Source organism: Styela clava, chromosome 1, assembly GCF_964204865.1.
Source record: "Styela clava chromosome 1, kaStyClav1.hap1.2, whole genome shotgun sequence".
NCBI lineage: Eukaryota > Metazoa > Chordata > Ascidiacea > Stolidobranchia > Styelidae > Styela > Styela clava.
In genome coordinates, this window is record NC_135250.1 from 5,839,980 (window position 1) to 5,860,551 (window position 20,572).

The 20,572-nt window shown below is 34.0% G+C and overlaps 1 protein-coding gene across 2 annotated transcripts in view; it reads left to right on the forward strand.

Moving 5' to 3' along the window:
* LOC120348633 (kalirin-like) overlaps positions 1-20,572 on the forward strand; it is a 103,559-nt gene that overhangs the window by 9,291 nt on the left and 73,696 nt on the right. Inside the window, exons 6-14 of one of the 2 annotated variants that reach the window (XM_039418807.2) lie at positions 1,388-1,520; positions 3,009-3,038; positions 5,284-5,465; positions 12,185-12,307; positions 12,993-13,138; positions 13,671-13,881; positions 14,689-14,826; positions 15,503-15,604; positions 16,237-16,359. In XM_039418807.2, the coding sequence (XP_039274741.2) occupies positions 1,388-1,520; positions 3,009-3,038; positions 5,284-5,465; positions 12,185-12,307; positions 12,993-13,138; positions 13,671-13,881; positions 14,689-14,826; positions 15,503-15,604; positions 16,237-16,359 (1,188 nt within the window). The remainder of the gene's footprint in view (positions 1-1,387; positions 1,521-3,008; positions 3,039-5,283; positions 5,466-12,184; positions 12,308-12,992; positions 13,139-13,670; positions 13,882-14,688; positions 14,827-15,502; positions 15,605-16,236; positions 16,360-20,572) is intronic. The other variant, XM_039418808.2, reaches the window with a different exon arrangement.

The following is a 20,572-nucleotide window of genomic DNA, read 5'->3' on the forward strand; positions in this document are numbered from 1 at the left end:
TTCTGCTGTGGAGAAATATATTTTCATAATTTATTTGACCCATTACCTTATTTCTTGGTTCAATGCCAGGCTAGCGAGTTGACCTTATAAGCTCAAAATCAAACAAGGTTTTCATTAGATAAAATTCCAAATGAGAAGTTTTAACGAGTTTAAAAATATTGTATCAAAGCTGAAAATTTGATTCATTTTCTCCAAATTTTTAGACTTCAACCTGTCGAAAAAGTATTTTAAAATTGATTTTATTGTTTGGAGATCCAAAGCAGAGTTGTTCACTTGACCTACAGTTCAACAGAACTATTTTGTTTGGCTTTGCTTAGCGTGATCTGGTTTTCTCGGATATAATCTGATTACTGGCCTTCTATGTAATCTCATTGATTGAAAATCATTGACTTTTTTCAAACAAATTTAGGAATGCCAGTAACTTGACGATACCGGTACTACTCCTTGCCTATAAGCAGCATTGACCAAGTGTATCAAATATTTAAATTGGTGATATTCAATATATTGAATTCTTGATTTTACGAATAATTTGAAATATTTTTTTTTTGAAATATGTTGTAAGGAATTCTTATTGTATTGGGAACAAAAACAAGAGTCCAATTAACTTTTGACACTGAAATATATAAAATCAAAACAAAGTTTATGGTAAACCAGTGGTTCTTAAACATTGTGATTGGTAACCCCCTTTCAAAGACCTTCACCCTGTTTGATTTTTTTTTTTCATTTGTTATTTTAATCACCACATAATAAATAATAGTAAAAATATAAATGTATTATGGTTAAAGAAATAAACAAATCAGTCAATTTACTTCAAAATAATATAGTCATCATATGAAGTGAAGGTGAAAGCCTAGTGAAGACTTTGGTCGTGACCCCACTGAGATGTCATGTGCCCGGTTTGTGAAACTATAATCTGAAATACTCTGCAAATACCAAATTCTCAATTTACAATGATTTCTGGATATTTATTGGGAGAACACAAACTAATTTAAATTTATTATGTGATATTCCGTATTTTAGAATAGTAATTCAAAAGATATTCAGAATAGTAGATTATTCTAATTTGGTCAAACCATCTTTTAATGCAGGGCTGTGAGTTTGAGTCAAAGTTTGGGATCTTTTTTTTCCTGGAGTTGTATTTTCAAACTCCTCATCGTCACAGTCTGGATTCCGGTCTTTCAATGCAGACAAAAGACGCTTTTGTTGTCAAGATTTAACTTAATTGAAGTTAAATGTGTTAAAGCTGGAGTCAGAGTTGAAAATTCTCACATGCCATAGTCAAGCGTCTGAGTCGATGGTAGATTTCTTTGACTTCTCAACTCTGCATAACAAATGATATCTTGTCTTGTAATCATTTGAAAGCCATTATAATATGTCTACTTTTTAGGCAATGATTGAAAACCATGTTAAACTGAAAAAGAAGATAATTCACGCCCCAATCGAACAACTTGATACTCAAGGACATAAGTTACTGAAACGAATTAACGGAAGCAACGGTGATGCTGACAGTGGGTTTTCTGGTAATTTTCCTTTTTTTAATATATTTCTGTAACCTACATCACTGTAAGTACTGCAGATCTGAATGTTTAGGATGATAAGGAGAATTTTTAGTATGGTTTTCTGGTAATTTTACTCATTTGTTTTATATATTTGTGTAACCTACATCACTGTAAGTACTGCAGATCTTGATGTTTAGGATGATAAGGGGAATTTTTAGTATGGCGTTCACCAGAGATGAATTTTTCAGTAAGACCATAACAAATCGAATAATATACTTTTAAATAAGTATATCATGAATAAGTATCACCTATATTTTTAATTTTAGAAATATGTACAAAATTCTGTTTTATTTATCTAATAAAGACAGTAAATATGCTTTCAATTAATTTTTTTGTGTATTGACTTTGAAAGTGGATACTTATTCAACAGGAAAGACACATATAAATCATCGTATAAATAAATTGTAAATTTGAAAATTTGTGTAAATGAAGTTTATTGACAGTTGACCAAACAGAGATCCGTGTATTCAGAAGCTTGTTAAATTTTATATCTGGACTCATTGCCGAGTTTTAAAATTTTATAGATGTAGCCTACTCATAAAACAGTTGAGATTAATTTTTTTTTTCTGTTCCACCTAGTAGTTCAGCAAATACAATTTGAATAAAGTTAATATTTGTTGCCAATGAAATAGATTTACATTAACAACAAAGTTGTAAAAATAACTTATTTTGTAGAATTTTAATTTTTCATATTGAATCAAAATTTATGCTAAATTTCAAGCAATAAATGTGGGAACGTAAATTTTTTTCTTCTGAATTTCTCTTCGGTCGGCGTGAAATTTACCCTTTGGAGGTAGCAAGAAGTACCTGGCCAAATCGGTCAAATCTGTGTATAACATATAATAATGCATACAAAGTACTTTCTTGCACAATTGGGGTAATTATACTCTCACTGCGGAGAAATGGTCTGGTCTTGTGCCCTTTTCAGATTTTACACACAACATGATAGTAGGCTACTGTATAGACCAGGGGTGGGCAAACTACAGCCCTTGGACCAAATCCGGCCCGTTTGGTGATTCAATATGGCCCGCCTAATGCTGCCTCAACCAAACTAAATCCAAATTTCGATGTTATAGAAATTTGTTGAGATTGTGATTAAATTTAGTTCTGGCAAAAGGCTCATTGTTTTCCACGTTTGCTTTTGTAACACTGTAAATATTGTGCATAAAATGTAACTTTTTACGTCGAACTCACATGGCCCGCCAATCTAGATGAGCGAAATATTTGGCCCCTGGTCCAAAAACCTTGCCCACACCTGGTATAGACACAGTCTACAAGAGATAAATCTTTTATTCGAAACTTGGCAAGGGGAAAACGAGAAGATAAAGATAAGAGCTCCTGCTCTTAAAAAGATGTCAGTAGATAGTGGATAGAGATATTGGTTATCCCTCATCTGATACATTTTAGTATCTTTAAAAAATCATTAAAATTCTGCTTGTTTTACTTCAGTTTTGAAAGCATACAAGTACTATATGAACGGTTCGTATATTATTAACTGACATGTTATTTACAATCAAGGCTAGAATGACGTCATTTGATGATCTGATCACAATATTTTTAATAATATGTTGATTCAATATTATGATTTTATTATTTTTATTTGTTTTTTTGTGATTCATAAATTTGTTGAGTGATTCAGACTTATTTGAAATTTTTTTTTAAATGAAATGACTTATCGCGTAATTTTTTGTGGTAATTTTATTTTAATTTAATACCTATGAATAATTATGTTATTGATTAATTTCAAGTTTTTTAATTTTGATCGATTCTAAAATTGATTTATTTTTATTCAGTGTGACTGTGTGAGACACCGTTTCAATAAAGAATAAAGCAATTATCAAGTTTAATTATTTTTATATCCTAGTATCTTTGATTAATTTTTCATTCGCTGAGATTTGACTTGATTTGATTAAATTTTGTCCCAAATGTAAATGAAGACTGATTTTACTCTGAACTAGGCTCTACGCAAGCATGAGCTAATAGGGATGCATTCAGAAATTTTTTTTTCTAGTTGGGCATAATCCTAATATATTACTCTTTGAGCATGAATTTCACACTCTAGTTTCTCAACCTGCGGCTGAGTTTGGTCTTGAACAATAATGAGAAATGTTTTTTTTCTCCGAACTAGACTCAAGCAGTAGTATGATATGTAGGGAGCTTATTTGTTTTTCCTTTTACAATTCGGCATATTCCAAATTTATTAGTATACACTTTTGAGTGTGGTTTTTGACATGGGTTTCAAAATTCAAAAGTATTTATATTTGTGACGACAAGGTACAGCACACTAATCGCTACTGATGCTATCGCACCTACTAATACTATTATATGGATATTTTTTGAAAGTATTGTATTTAATACCTACACTTGTGCAGGGTTTATTTAGTGTGAATGCATGTTGTATAAAAAAATTATATGTTTGGTTTCCATATAGATTTTGAATTAATATCTTAACCTTCCCGTTTTTTAAATTTGTCTTATTAAATCATCTTTTTAATTTAAAAAATGGTAAATCTTACAAAACGTAATCTTTCTCTTCCAAATAGCAGAAATTTTATTAGTTAAATTTTAGACACTCGCTTTACCAAATTCATTTTACTTTTGAATTCATAGCTGTTATTCAACAGCTATTTGTCTTGATTTTAAATTGACCTATGCGTCCTCAATTCATACTAGGAAATAGCTATTTATCCCATCAATTATATAGTTTTTGTTGAATTATTGCTGAAATTTTCCCACCACATTGTCATGGGAAAATTGCTGGTTTGCCATCATTTCAGATTTGTCCAGTGACCTGTAATTTTGGTTTTTCACGTCATTATTGTTGTTACAAAGCACTTATAAAGTTTGGTTTCTTATTTAAACATTCACCCAAAATAATTTTTTTTTGTTGTATAAAGTAAATACAGAAATATTTAAAATTGGAAATTTACCTTAAGAATGACATGTTTAATTGTGTGCTGCTGGCTTAGTTTTTGGGATAAATTTCTTTAGATATCAGTGGCTGCGTACATAGTGCGTTGTTTGGAGCGAAAGCCGTGAATAAGCGCTAAATAAAGATAATTAAAAATATTTTGATTATAGTTTTCAAATTTCAAAATTTTAGTAATTTTTATCTTAGTCAGAACTCATTAATCACAATTATATTGGTATTTTCGTTCATATCTTTCTGTTTTTTACATTTTTTTATGTTTTAGGAAAAGTATATTTATCATAATAATAAGCCTTTTCCAATGTATGTAGGCGCAAATACAGTGGTTTAAACTAGTAGACACGTATCAATGGAAATTCCACTTGGAAGGGTTGTGTTGCTCTGATTAGTTAAGTTGAGGAGTCGAAATCTGACTTCAAATTTCGAGCACTCTAAAAAAAAATTAGGACTTCGACTTGCATATTCAAGGAAATTTTGATTCTGACTCTAGATCTGAATCCTGAGAAAATGAAATATTGGTAACAGGAGCTATTTGTGTGCAGAATTCTTTAATTATTTGTTAAAAATGCTTAACCCAATGCTACTTGGAAATTTCAAGCTTACTTATTATCATGAAAAATTTGAACTTCTGACTCTGATAAATTTAAAATTTCGACTACGACCTTCAACTAAGTGAAAGAACGACATGTGTCTCCAACTCTGATTCTAATATCAAGAAAAACATGCCCATCTTGTGTCCGTATTTCCAATTTCATCATATTTTCTTCATTTTACTCTTTTCTTTCTATATTTCAGGGAGTTCAGGTGGAGTAGCTCTTTCCGGGAATTCAGATTTTCAATGTGCTGCTCCAAGAATTCACAGTCTGGTTGATAAACTGCACAACACTCGTCATAGACTTCATAATATGTGGCATCTACGAAAAGTCAAACTTGATCAGTGTTTTCAACTACGTTTATTCGAACAAGACGCAAATAAGGTTGGTAAATAAAATGGTAATGGTTATAAATGACCTCACCGGATTAGAAAAATCCTAAAATTTTGTTTATCAAAAGTTTGAGCTGAAATTTAATTTCCATTTTTTTAAAAAAATTTATACATACATACATACATTGTTTTGCAAAATTGTTGTTTTTGTGAAAAAACTTTTTTTTTCCGCAACTAATCGGCTTCAAATTTTCAGTTCTTGAAGATGGAATAAATCTCAAGAATCACTTTTTATTTTAGCTTTTTATCGAGTCTTATGGGTCTTGATAATTCATGCAAAATTTTTCTCTTCACTATTTCATATTACCTTGACGCAGGTTGGCACTATTATTAATAAAGACTTGAAGTGACTCAAGTCATCTAAATAAAATGACTCGAACTCGAGTGGGACTCAATTCTGTGATTGACTTGACTTGAGACTCAGATGACCTGCAACTCAATTCTGGTTTTGGGGACTTGTGCCTAATACTGATTCCAATTAGGGGATGCCATTTTTAGATAGTTTGTATTTTTGAATTTAATGACAAAAATAGGAACTTTTTCAAATGACTTTAACTTTAAATTTAATCCAATAAACCTGATTTTAAGCGTTTTCAAACCATTGAAACTCTTTGCTGGACATAGTTGTTGTTTGTCTATTTTCGTAATCCATTGTTAATTTAATTTTTATAAATTTAAACGTAATTTAATGATTTGGGTAATTGATTCACATTCTGACATAATTGTGACCATCTTCTTTTATTTCTATAGCCACAATGTTAGGTTTTGCCTCGCAAAAATGGGGAATTTTTTTATATGTGACAAGCTTGATCCTCACTGTTTAAGTATTAATTTTTATCAATTTATGCTCGGCCAAAGGTCATTGCCAGGGGAAATATTTGACCGGTTGATGCATGAATTATTTATTTAATGTACTAGAGATGCGGAGTTGGAATACACCATGGCTTTGCTTCGATTTCATGCGGTGGGTTCTGAAGATCTCGTGACTGATCTTTTTTCATGTTGTCCAAAAATCTCACTTGTTTACTGTCAGTGTGCCTACCAGACAAAAAAAAAAAAGTCGCCCAATGTTTTATTTTAAAAACATGAATTTCTTTTTTAAGTCTTGCAATGATGGATATTTACTAGCGTACAATACCACACTATAAGTCCTTATAACATCATAAGCACTTGTCACTCAAGTTGAGATTAATTTCCTTTATATCTGAGTAAGTGCGCTGTGATTGAGTGTGACTCTGCTTCAAGAAAATATTTCAAAAAAACTTCTTTTATACGTTTTTATTTTGTTTTGTACAGTTCTTACAAGGTTTAGTTATGCGAGAAAAAAAAATAGGTTTTAAAAATTATGTTTTGCACTTGCAAACTTTGTCGATTTTGTATTTTGTAAAAGAAAAAATAAATAGGGGAAGCTTTTATATACTTTATATATTTTTGCTTTGAATTTGACCCTGGACTAGAAAATGATGGATAGAAATAACTTACTATACTAATGTGCAATATTAGTCTCTTGTGCCAAAAATGGGACCTCCTGAAGTATGTGCACCAAGATGGGTACCAGGTTAGGGTTCAGGTTGTGCGCCATCTTGGTGCACATACTTCGGGAGCGCCAAAAAATGAGGTTGTGTATCCTATTGATTTAATTCATGTATTATAAAACTTTTCCTTGTTGCAATTTAATGATAATAAGGTAAAATTTTCTTTCCAATGCGTTCCATTGCGATTTTGCAAAGTTTGCGAACCTGTGGTTTAGGCCATAATCTTTTATAGGTTTTATAGGTTAAAAATATCAAAGTGCAACACATAATTTATTAGCCTATATTCAAACACTCCCATAGCTGTGCCTGTATCTGTAATTATATGTCGCCAGTTTCAGATCCAGTTTTCCAATGATTCGAGAGCCTTCATCATGAGTGAGTGCAGATCAGTGTTAACTCTAAGCGAATTATGAGTGCGAAAGTGCTTCGCAGTCGAAAAAAAAAGTGCGAAAGTGCTTTTGCCGATTTTAACAAGTTAGGTGCTCTAGCCTTTCATATAACCCATTTAAAATGGCATAGATACTCGAAAATGCGCTCCTCCGGTTAATATTATGAATTAAAGAGAAGCCTTTCCGTTAACCGAGTTCCCTTTAAGCGAATTCATGTTTAATTAAAACAAGCGAATTCATCGGCAACAAAAGGACATCTGCTAACACCTGCCGCGAACAAAATTTTCATGCAATGTATCATGGTGTCAGTTTCTTATTCGCGTGAACAGCAAAGGCTTTCACATTTGTTACTCCTTCCATCTAACAGACAACGACGTAGGCTGGAAACCATATGATCAGGGTGGATCATTTGCACAAATCCCGTGCAAAATAATTCCCCCCGAAAAAAAATTTAAATAGCAATCAACTAATTAGGGTTAGGTGCGCTGGAAATTCAACTTTTCGATTTATCCCTAAACCTAATCTGATAATTATTAATTTTGATTTTGAACCACTTTGAAAGTCGCCACCCGCTGTTTTAAAAGATAGGTTAACCTACGTTCCCTCCCAAATATTACGCAGGATACTCCCCTGTTTTAAAAGATAGGTTAACCTACGTTCCCTCCCAAATATTACGCAGGATACTCCCCTGTTTTAGGAGATAGATTGACCTACTTTCCTTTCAAAGTTTTTTCTCCGAAATATTACACTTTGAAAATCCTCCCTTTCGTGAGCTAGCGTGACCTAATTTCTCATTTACATTCATATTATACTATTTCAGAGCTTACCCAAAGACAAGTAATTTTTAAATGTCGACATGCCTTGGTTTGCGTGCGAGTTAGTTTAAATCAGGCAGAAAGCATCATATATTGGCAAAATGTTTAGTAATGCCATGTACTTTCAGCATTCATAAATAGCACTCTTTGTAATGCTGCTGACCTAGTATCAAATATTCGCATCACAACGCCACTTGCGAGGTTTCCATATATTTCAATTACACTAATAGGAACGATGACAAAGAGTTTTCTTTTGCGAAGGTACACGAAATATAACGAGGGTGATTCTTGAAAAAAACATGAATATAAAAAATAAACGAATGATATGATAGTGGATCCCAAATAATTTTGAGAGTGTCTCGAAATACCAATCCATTTGATAAATAATTTTTATTCGACCACATGAACGCTGATATACGCATTCTCAGATATCGGACAGCCAGTCGCGATATTCAATCGTTCATATGCACAAATCTCACATTAATAGTAATTGCTACCCACGTTTGTAAAGTTTAGAAACCAACAAACAGAGAATAACTTATCCTAAAACACAATTAAAATTCAGTCGGCAATAAATTCGTCGCCAAGACGATGCCATACAAAACAAAAAAGATTTGGTCGCGAGATTTACGTTAGGCGACTGCAAAACGACATTGTTTTTTAAGCAGAATGTAAAACAATCAAATTAAAAAACGGGAGTTACGACGCCATTAACACATCGTGTGTATTAAACTTCCCTGGTAAGTACTATTATTATTGTACTTATACACCTGTTGGAGTATTTCGGACAATTTCGAATTTAAAATTAATGAAAACCCGGACATATAATAAAGACGCAAAAGTAAAATGAACATTTATTGAAGAGGTTATTATTTAAGAAAGACAACATGATCGTACAATTCCGCCCAAACTTCGATGTTCGCAAGTGAGATGATAAATAAATACTTCCCTGTATTCGATCAATTAACTTTAGCGTATCGTTGTTCTGCCAACAAACAGCCGGGTGCAAAATGTTTCCGTGATATGCTCACAAATATTCTCGATATTAATATCATACCCTCGCGTATGTACTTTCTATTAGCTCTTTAGTGATCCCTTCCATCCTTGGCCAAGTCATGTTTCGAATATGTGAACATTTTATTCGACCATACATGGCCGGCGGGATGTTAAAATTGTAAACAAGAGAGAGGTAAAATCAATCGCGAATTTCGTTATAACGGCTCGTTTACGAATTGTTGCGCCTGTTATCGTCGAAAATGATTACATTTGTTGTATTTTGAGGCATTTAAGCAGTAATAATTAGGGCATGACATCATCAAAATCGTCAAGTGAGATCTTGAAATTGCAAATTCTGTAAATAAAATTGTGAATTACTCGGTAACGAATTCAGCTTCAATGACCGTCGGGGTATTGTTTTGTTGAAAATTATAATTATACCGATGCGACAGCAATTTATATGGCCGCACTTGATGTGGCGGGTTTATTAATAGTGTAAAATAAATTAAACGAATATCAATTATAACCAAGCCTGTCAGCGTGTTTATTTTCTGTGGGCAAGTATCGTAAAATACCATCTTGAGACAAATTCACTTCCATTATAAAATCTAATTTTTCAGTTATTATCGTCATACAAATAACGTGTGGCAACTTTTTAATTTATCGTCGACCAAAAAACCGCCCCACACTCGTCCAAACGTATGTCAAGCTTGACCGACAGGAACAGATTCATCGACGACTTTAATTAGGGAAAATATGTATTTTATCGGGAATGCAAAATAAATGTAACAAAACGCATTTTTTTTGTGATATAACTTTGTATTTTCGGAAACGGATTGCCGTGAAAGGTAAAATTTGATCTAAATTAATCGCAAAAATGTTTTATTTTAAATGTAACAAAACACATTTTGCGATATAACCTTGTATTTTCAAAAACGGGTGTCCTGAAAAGTAAAATATGATCTAAATTAATCGCAAAAATGTTTTATTTTAAATGTAACAAAACACATTTTTCGCAATACAACTGTATTTCGGATACCGGGTGTCATGAAGAATAAAATATGATCTGAATTAACCGTAAATAATGTTTCAATCCAAATGTATCAAAACGCATTTTTTGCTATATAATTTTGTATTTTCGAAAATGGGGCGTCATGAAATATATTTATCTAATGTTTTATCTATCGTCTAACTAACGTCTGGTACACATCATTTTCGGGGAGAACTCTAGTCCGCGAAACGTCATTTAATTTAAAGTGTTCCACGCATTCCAAAACGGAAAATCACCAGTAAGTCGACAGGGATTGAACCCTCCGGATTCAGTATTCTATATCCCCGTGTCAGAAATTTCTGAAGATTGGAACAAAGAACCCGTCAAACCGCCGCAGAAGAAGGGGAGTATTTTTTGCACTAATAATTAGGGCGTGACATTATCAATATCGTCAAGAAACTGGTGAATTTTCAAATTCCATAAATAAAATTGTGAATTGCTCGGTAACATTTTAGCTATAATTATCGCCGGGGTATTGTTTTGTTGAAAACATGTTGAAACTTGAGGGAATCAGTTACAGTTAGCGCCTGACCTCTATTAGACACTCGAGCACTGGAAAAAAAAGCACTCGAGTCCAATCTTTTTAGCATTAAGTCGCTTACGTAAAATATCCTGTAAAAAAGTGCTGTTCATTAACGTCATCTCGTCCTATGACCACGCAGAAATGCCTTTATTGCCGAATTATTCAATCACTATTTTAAATCAAAATTCAGGATTGGCACAATTTTCAGATTTGTGAAGTTTATCACCATAGAAAAACATGAGAAAGTTAATTATCGTCTTAATAAATATCAGCATCACGGTATCGACAATAATATTACCATTCGCATAAAATTGGGACCGTAAATTTACAAATCTTGATAGGTAATATTAAAGCCAACGCAAATGTTAATTCGAGTCCTCAATGTCTTCAACAGCTGTTGCCGATGTGAACAAACGGGTAAACCCGAAATATAAAACTTCGATGTCCGCCGACCCGCAAGAATTTATATTTGTAAAAAAGAGAGGGCGGGAATATAGATTAACAAAACCTGGATATCGCCGCCAAAACGATCGGCGACAAGAACAATTAGCGATTACAACGGAATTAATCAGTAAAAAGGCTTTGTTGCCGATTTTTTAATAATGTTTCCACCAACGTTCCAAAAATATTTGTTATTCGTTAAAAATATTCAATTCAATAAAATATTGAATTTTGCCCACCGGTACTCGCATATCAATGAGAAATAGTTGTGTAAATATCGCAAAATGTCACATGCTTTCAACATTGTGATTACAATAAAATGGCACTTAATGGTATTTTGTGAATTTGGTGATTTTGCAAATCTGTGACATGCTGCTAAAAGTTTCGTCTGATTTGAAAATCGTGCACTTTGGTCACAATACATCCAAAGTGACTATAACACTTTACTAACACTTTTATAGTCATTTTGAATTCAACGATATTATTGATAGTCACATGACCACTCTAGTTTAAAGAAACGCACTGTGTAGTATTCCAACATCTGGTTTCAAAGACGGGGAGCGTTTTTGCGGGAGAAGCGGAATCGGTGTGCTTGTATAATAATCATATTATAAACAAGAATTTTGCCGTTAATGCAAAAGCTTTATCTCCTATGTCTGCATCTCATAGGTTAGAATTCCGGTAAATATCGTTATGATATGCAGAATTGAGTTACAAAAGTACTAGTATGTTACTTATTTGTCACTTTAATACTCGAAAATATTTGTTAACTTTGAATTTTTATTCCATTCAAAATCGGAAAAAAGTGCTATTTCTCTTCAAAATCGGAAAAAAGTGCTATTTCGCAGTCCCTAAAAAAAGTTGCGAAAGTGCTTCGCAATTTTCGCAAAAAAGTGCGCTAATAGTGAACACTGGTGCAGATCACTATATATTCTCAATTTTTTCTTGCATTCAAATTCAGATGTTTGATTGGATCAAGTTAAATCGAACTGCTTTTATTACGAAATGTTCGGAGATCGGAACTACTCATCAACAAACTGCTGAACTACAAGAACAGCACAGACAATTTGCAACTAATTCAATGGTAAGTTAAAAGCTTTTGAAGCTGTACTTCTCAAACTTTCATGAACTGTGGTGGTCTTCTAAAGACTATGAGGTACCAAATAATTCAAGGACGTTCAAAAAAAATAGATCCGAAAAAGCGAATGTTTCAAGGGAATCTATGACATGATAGTAAAACCGCAATTTCAAGTTTGACTGGCGAACATAACAAATCGGCAGTTGAATTTAAAAACAACCCTGGCCACAGGATTGACAAATACGGTATTTCAACTCTGACCTGGTTTCTGATGTCAGGTTGAGAGGAATTTTTACTCAACTATAAACTCTGAATTTGATAGCAAAAGCTTTTGCAATACCAGTGAAGGCATCTGCGAAGCTACCTATTGAAGATCTTTGCTTGTGGTACTCGGTAAAAACTCTGTGGCCCTCAAGGATGACGAGTGCCCTGTTTGAGAAAAACTGTTCTAAAGCTTTTATAAGGTTTCACCTGTTTTTTTTTCAACACATCTATGGGTGTTATGCCAAAAAGTTTTCGGACAATTCCAGTAATGTGGTATTCACAGCCTTATAGTTGTTTTCCTGAACTAGCTGAAGTCAAGTGTTTCACTCGATATTCACTAACACATGATTCGCTGCTATAATCTTTATCTTTCTCCAGTAAATCTTGGCACTTTGTAGTAGCATATAACCTTTTTTCTATGTTGCAGAGTGTCTATGTGAATGTGCATCGTGTGATGTCAGTGGCAAACAGGTTACTAGAAACAGGACATTATGCATCTGATGATATAAGACGAATATCTGCTAATTTAGACAGAGAATGGAAGATATTTGCTGCTGCATTAGATGAGAGAAGGTATTATTTAATTCTAAATACACTTATTTGGGCTTGGTGTCATTATGGCCAGTGAAAAGGGGCACATGTAATTTCATCGCAATAGGACAGGACTGTTGTTCACGATGTTTTTCATTCGTTTGTCACACATAGTCAAATTTGATTGTGTATTATTGAACATAGAGTGGATCTCTTTGCAAAATTGTTGTTGTTGATGTCTTATTTGGATGATTGGGTTGTTATGAAAATAATCACATTTCTTCATACCGAATAGACCAATTAATTCCAAATGTTCAGTAATTAAAGATAGATGAAGTAGCTTAAATTCTACGAGGTTCGATATAGCGATAGAATTTTGCTGTTTTTTGACTTAGAAAACACTTCATGACATTCGACACAATTTTTCGAACATTTGGCTGAATTTTGTGGACATTGTGGTTATCATTAGCCCTTCATGTTCATCTATTCGAGCATTGCTTTCTTGTTTTCTAAAAAGAGAGTCAAGACTCATTTTGAGTGCACTTTCATTAATTCTATTTTCAAATTTTTCCAGTCATCTTCTCGTCCTTGCTGTAAAGTTTCATCAACGAGTTGAACAATTCATCGGAAACGCATCGAGATGGAAAGAAGATTGTCGAGTATCAGGAATGTCATCTGCTGGTGTTGCCGTGACGTACATCGTGCCTGACGACATTGCAACATTGGAAGGTCATCTTCAAAAACATCATCAATTACAAGACAGTATTTCTGGCGAATATCATGAAGTAAGTTACAGTCAGAATTTGGGGTTATTTGGGTTGCAAATTTTTTATGAAAATTTCTTTGAAATACCACGTTTGCAGTAAGACTCTTGAAACACTTAGGATAGTTATATTCACTCTTCCAACAGCATCCTTGCATCATATGCATACGGATCCACTGGCGCTGAAGTATAGAAGACTGAGAATTAGTTAAGTCAAATAGAAACTCAATCGATAGCTCAATTTGCTATTGAGATTGAATTTGAATTTTGTAACTTTAGAAGAAAAAGCTCAAAATATCTTTAATCATTCAGGATAGGATTGCCAATATATTTTATACAGCGCTTATTCACAAATTTTGCTCAAAACAAGCAGCCTTCCATATCTAACGATAATGACAAAGCTACTATTTTTTAAAGGACTTGAATCTTTCCGATTCGGCACTGATATCTGAAATCAGTGATTCACTAAGCTTTCTTGTTTGCTAAATATATCATTGAATTTGAAACAAAAATTTCATTTATATCTAGACAGAGCTAAGAGCTTCATGCAGGCATGAGCTGACATGAGACTTAGAAACAATTCAATTTATTACTACTAAATAAGTAGATGCAATGACCTGCAGTGCAGTGGCTGAAGCGTGGGATTAAGCTGTATTGGTAGTGCGTGTTGAAAATCTCTGTCGCCATTCCCATGCCGAACTGGAAAGATTCGGGGTCTTGTTAAAAAAAAAATAGCCCCCAAGTAGCATTGGTTGCTCATATAGACCCTTGTTCCGAGGTAAGCTAGATGATTTCTCTGATGTTGAACTTCATGCTTCTGTTTTTCCAGGTTTGTGGACCACATGGAGATGGGAAAGCACTTTTGGAGTTTCTTCAGAAACCTGCAAGTCCAAGTACAGATGATGCTGTAGCCCAATTGATAGACTACAGTAGTGCTTCACAGCAAGTACTGGACAGAATACATGAAGTAAGTGCAATTGTACAGTTGTATATTGTAAGTCCCATTAGCATGACGAGAGCATGCGAGAACGATATCCAAAAAGCTCGAAGCAAAGTTTGGGCTCGTCAAAGGTGGTCTGAAAAAATTGGCAAAAAGCACTGATCACATGTAAGGATATATATATATGCAATGGGCCTGTGGGCTCAGCACATTCATCCACATCCCTGGGCCGATGCTTGATATCCGTCCATGCTCATTATCGATATCACACTAGATCTTGTTAATAATGTGTTGCATTAACTCATTTGTTTGTGAATACTTGGAGACATGGAGTTGGAATTCGACATTATTTGAGAGTTATAGGGTTGCATGCTATTTCCCAAAAGTGTATTTACAAATGTGTTTTTTCAGAGCTGGAGTTTAGGTCAATATTTTTCCAAATATCTGGACGAGATCGAAAATTGAAGTCTAATCTTTGTCAAGTTAAGTCTGGTGTTGGAGCCATTCTTTTAAATGGTAATCAGAGAAGAGTTGAAGCCGGGTGCAAATATTCTCAGACTTCACCACTATTTTACAAAAAGTGGCAGCCCAGTATACAGTACTTTTTTAACACTGGAGACTGCTATTTTACATTATTACCTTTCTGATTATAAATAAATTAAATAAATATTGAATCAAAAACTTAAAAACTACTATTCTCCAGGTTTTCCATCATCATCGTGAACTGGAAAAATTATGGAGAGAAAAGAAAATACTTCTGACACAAAGATATCAGCTAAGAGTTTATGAACAAGACGTTGAGCAGGTTGGCTTTACATATCATGGTATTTTTTTCTACCAATATATATTTGGAAAACGAAAGCCGATAATGTAGCTTAATTATATGGATACATGGCTTTTCATTTAGCTAACAGTACTTGTGGTAGTTATGACGCTTTTTATATTGCCTTTGGAGGAGCCACTTCATTTAGAGAGGGCCAGAATTTTTTTCGACTTTGGAATTGGCACCCAATTTATTACACCCTAGGTAAGGTGGTGGGCTCGGGAATTGTACCTGAAATTTTTAACCTGTGGTGCCAACATATCCAACGCTGATCAAATACAAGAAAGATAAAAGAAATAGTGGTGAACGAGTGGCCTTCACAATTCTATATCTCGTCGTTTCTTTTAGCCCCAGAATGCCTATGCTTTTTACCAGAGGAGCTAAAATACGGCCGAGTCGCATGGTGAACAAATTAGTCACAATTTTGACCCTTTCCAGCATAACACTGCGAAGAAGCACACATAGTTTGAGAAATGCTGCTATTGCAAATTAATTTACAAAACTTTATAACCTCTGCATATTATTTTATTCACATCTCCAATTCTCAATATATCATGCTATAGTGTAGATATCTTATGGTTCCAGTTATCATTATTATTGTAATCATCCCTTAGGTATTGAATTGGATAGAGCATCATGGCGAAGCATTTCTTGCCAAATATACTGGAGTTGGTAAATCTTTACATCGTGCTATGCAATTGAAGAAAAGACACGAAGATTTTGAAGACGTCGCTCAGGTTTGTTAAGTTACAGTGCATGATGAATAGGTTTGAACAATATAGTACAATATTAGTGAACGAATTCAAACCATAGAAAAAAAATCAGGTGTCCGCTACTTGCAAGTCTTCTTCAATTTTCTGTTGAGAATAATTAGTCAAAATTGGTCAACTTGGGGGGAGATGGGGAGTGAAAAAATTTTGTCGTAACTTTGACCCCACTATTTATAAAATCATATCAAATCAGACGCCCGAATCCACAGCCCTTGATATTTTCCTGATAATTGCTACCTAAAGACCACAATTCTCAATCAGAAAAAAGTTGTTCATTTGTCTGCTTTTAGCCCCGATTTATATATATCAAGTTATTTGGCCGTCTGTCCTGCACTAATTTCAACATTGGCACCACTTCTACACAGGCATCCTTTACACTACTTGCAAAACTAAAGAATTATTCTTGAGAAATTCTATGAACTTGTACCAAGGTCGCACATACTAAAAACGAAACCCGAATATTATCGCCCACTTCTATAGGTATTAAGTTACAAATGTCAAATTCATATCGTCATCATGGAAAGTTGCACAATTTTCTGACGGAATGTTATAACTGCAATATGTAAGTGACATTTACATAATCATTTGCCCACACTTCCTGACGACCAAAAACAATTTCTTGCCGATTATTTTTTCGTTGTTCATTCTCTTTCAGTCTTTTATGACGCTTTTGGTCGCGTCTGAAAACTGGTCTGTATGGGATTTAGTTCGTCTTTTTTTGAGTTTTTATTATTTCTAGGATATAATGTAGTAACACAGTGTGTAGTCTGTAATCGGAGTTAGATAGGTCAGAATATGTGCCGTGATATTATTAGACACAAGGTGTAATTGTGAATCGTTTTGCTGAATTCTTATCTTTTGTCATTGGGAGAAATCGCTTTTCTTCGTCCAATCATTTCAACCTTCCAAGATTTTTGTTCGAATTTCCTCTGATGCTTATAGGGCCCGGTATTTCAGCCAAAATTTTTCTGTTTGATTCAATGAAAGGAGAACACTTTTTATTGATGTCTGTCCGCCAACATTTTCAAAAACGCGGAGCTCCAAGGGGTCGCTGTACCTTTACCAATGCGCAACCTTCGAGTTCATACATTTGAGCATTGCTCGCTTGTTTTAGAAACGTTTGTAATTTGGTAGTATTCTGCATTTATAATATGTTCGACTTTAGCACGAGCGCTTTTTACGTGACAGTAATGTCACAATTGTGATTGTGTTGTATTCTAGAGTTTTGCCTACAATTATTCCTAATTTAACACGTTCCAATGATTATATTTTGCCTCAACATCATACGAGATATGCCAAATTTTATTTCATAAAATATCTAAAATAGAACGCGAAACTGGCCATTTAATAGGAAAATCTCCTATTTTAATTAACTGAATTTAAAAAAAAAACGTCTAATTTAATTTTGGATTTCGGTATTTCCAATTAGGACGTCCATATTAGCCGAGCTTTGCATGTTTATAAGACAATTCATATTATTTTTGATACTTCTCGCAACGGCGGGATAAAGAGATATTGATGACTCTCGTTTTCTAATCCAACAAACAAAAGTAACTACCTTAGATTTAAAATCGTAATCTTAACCTCTTTACTTATCTTAACTTATCTATAATCAATTAATTTTGTTTGTTTATGGTTGCCATAGGCAATGTGTAAGCCAATAATATTTCATCATTTATCAGTATGAGTCACATGATGGAATATTTGGCGCCAATAGTTTGCGTGGGATATTTCGGTATTTTTGTTTCGCCAATGGTTTCATACATTGGTACAGTGAGAAAATTTGAGGTAAAGTTTCTAAACCTCGAAATACGAGTCAATCGAGTCGAGTCAATTACTGAGATAAGTCTCACAAATATATTATCACTGTTATACAAACAAAACACCTTTCCTCTCCCCGGCAAAAACGAAAATTTTATCCACTCCTAAAAAATTGACGAACGATTGGCTGTGGTTCTCCATATCATTAAGCGATATCATTATCGGTTTTCTATCTTCTGCTAAATTTCCATACAATGTAAAAAGCCGGTTTACGAAATATTACGTCTGACGTGTGCGATTATCATCTTTGAAGTGCGGTTTTATATTTTTTATATTTTCGTTTGAACTCAGGTTACGATATCATGCTATAACAAATACCTTTTTGCCTCATTTGACGATATTATTGTATTCTGTAGTTTTTCGAACCTGGCTCAAAATACTGTATATTTTATATATAACCAAGCGTTTTTGGTAGATATATCCTGTTTTTATCGTTAGGTTATGTTCGGCCGTTCTATAAAATAAAGCTAATGAACCCGCAGTCCACGGTGTGCCCGTAGGGTTTGTATTGTCATATTTTTATTTTCTTAGATGAAGTCGGTGTAATTTAAAGATTGATAATGACTATAATAGTTCGATAGCGTTTTGCAAATCCAGTGCTAGTTATTTGGTTTGTCCAGTGCAATCGTCCGACTCGGTTTTAGCATGTTTTTTTATAGATTTAAACGCCGGGTAATATGGATAGAAAGCGTGACGATATCCGTGATAGCGTCGAATCACGGGAAATGTGTGAAAGTTGCAATTTTAATTTTCAGACCCTAGTTTATTGAAATTATTAACGTATCCGCCTTCAAAATCCACCAATCGATAGTCGACTTGTTGTGGCTACGCAGGATCGATTCCCGTGGATTGTGGTTACCTAATCTAATCTCTGATCGGTGTGGCATCCTTCACAGTCAGGGCGATAAACCTTTGTCTATTTTCATATCTGACCTGATCTGGAAGTCGAGAGGTCGCAATTAGCCATTTGATTAAATCGTCTTATCGGCATTCCTCTCTTTCGGTTTTATAGCTGCCGCGCAGGTTCGAATCTCGTTAATTAATAACTGGTTAACTTTATTCATTTTCTATCTTGTCCGTTAACCGGACGGCATGCCGTAAATTGAGTTTGATAAGTCGTCTTATCGGCTGTCCTCTCTCCCGGGTAAATATAAAAATCGTGTCTTTCGTCTGCCTTTATGTAACGTTGCTTTTTCTTTGCTGTCGAAACTCTTGTTTTCCAATATCTTGGGTGCGCCATCTTATGTATCATAAAGGATTACCTACGACGTAACAACGGTAATAACTAATTAAAACGTTCAATGATATAATGGATGACATTATTATTCGTCTGCGGTGGGAAAAAGTACAAAGATTTTATTGCGGCGGATGGTTCATTTCATATGTTGCCTCTAGTAGAAAAAGATGGTAATTTTCTCCGAAGCTGAATTTTGCAAAGAGAGTTAGCGTCTTGGCGACTTTCCCCGCTCCTTGGATAAATACTTTTTTGAAGTTGAATCTGTTAGTATATGTTATAAATAAAATATTTAGTGATATGGCGTTTGTTTGCCTCATTCGCTTGGTCCATGCTCGGTGAACTGTTATTTCTGACTGATATACTTTTTGCGTTTTGTTTTCATGCACGATTAGGCGCCTCTACTTTCCCGTTCTTAGTCTAACTTAAACTAAAACCCGTACCAATAATCAATAAGCGCCAGAAATATTAGTGTATTGTTGTTTTGGCCGAGAGAAAAAATTAATTCAATTCTGTGGAGGTATTTTTAGATTTTGTGGGTTTCTTACGTAACTTTAAAAACCGAGACGAGAGGCGATATATCATTTTTAGTATCGGTTTAGGACAGGTAGCGCTCGGTGAAAATTGTGCGCGGGGTATAATATCGTATGAAATTGGTCGATCATTCGTTTAACTTAATTTGGCCACGGATTGGTTGACAGAGTTATAGGCAGATAGAAGAACAATACGTTTGTACTTAGCTTTGCTTATATCGGACTCGGTAGCTATTAACTCAAACGTCTTCCGATTTAATAATCTAGAATGAAATTTTTTTTTTTCAAATTTCGCGCGTTCAAGAAAACCGATAAAATGAATTTGTAGGGCGTTTCACGTCCTATTCGATTCACATAGGTTGATTATGATTATAGCTAACCAGTTTATAATTGTACTATAAGTGTGGACTTAGGCTATCGATGTTATATTAGACTTAGAATTGAAGATTGTTGGGGAATGGAAAGAGTACACGGATCGGAATGTTTATCAGAATTATTTCCCGCACAAATTCTGTAATGACGTTAGCCGATATAAAAATTCATCGTAATCATTTAGTTTTCTGCAACTTTGGGCTAGGTTTACTATTGATAA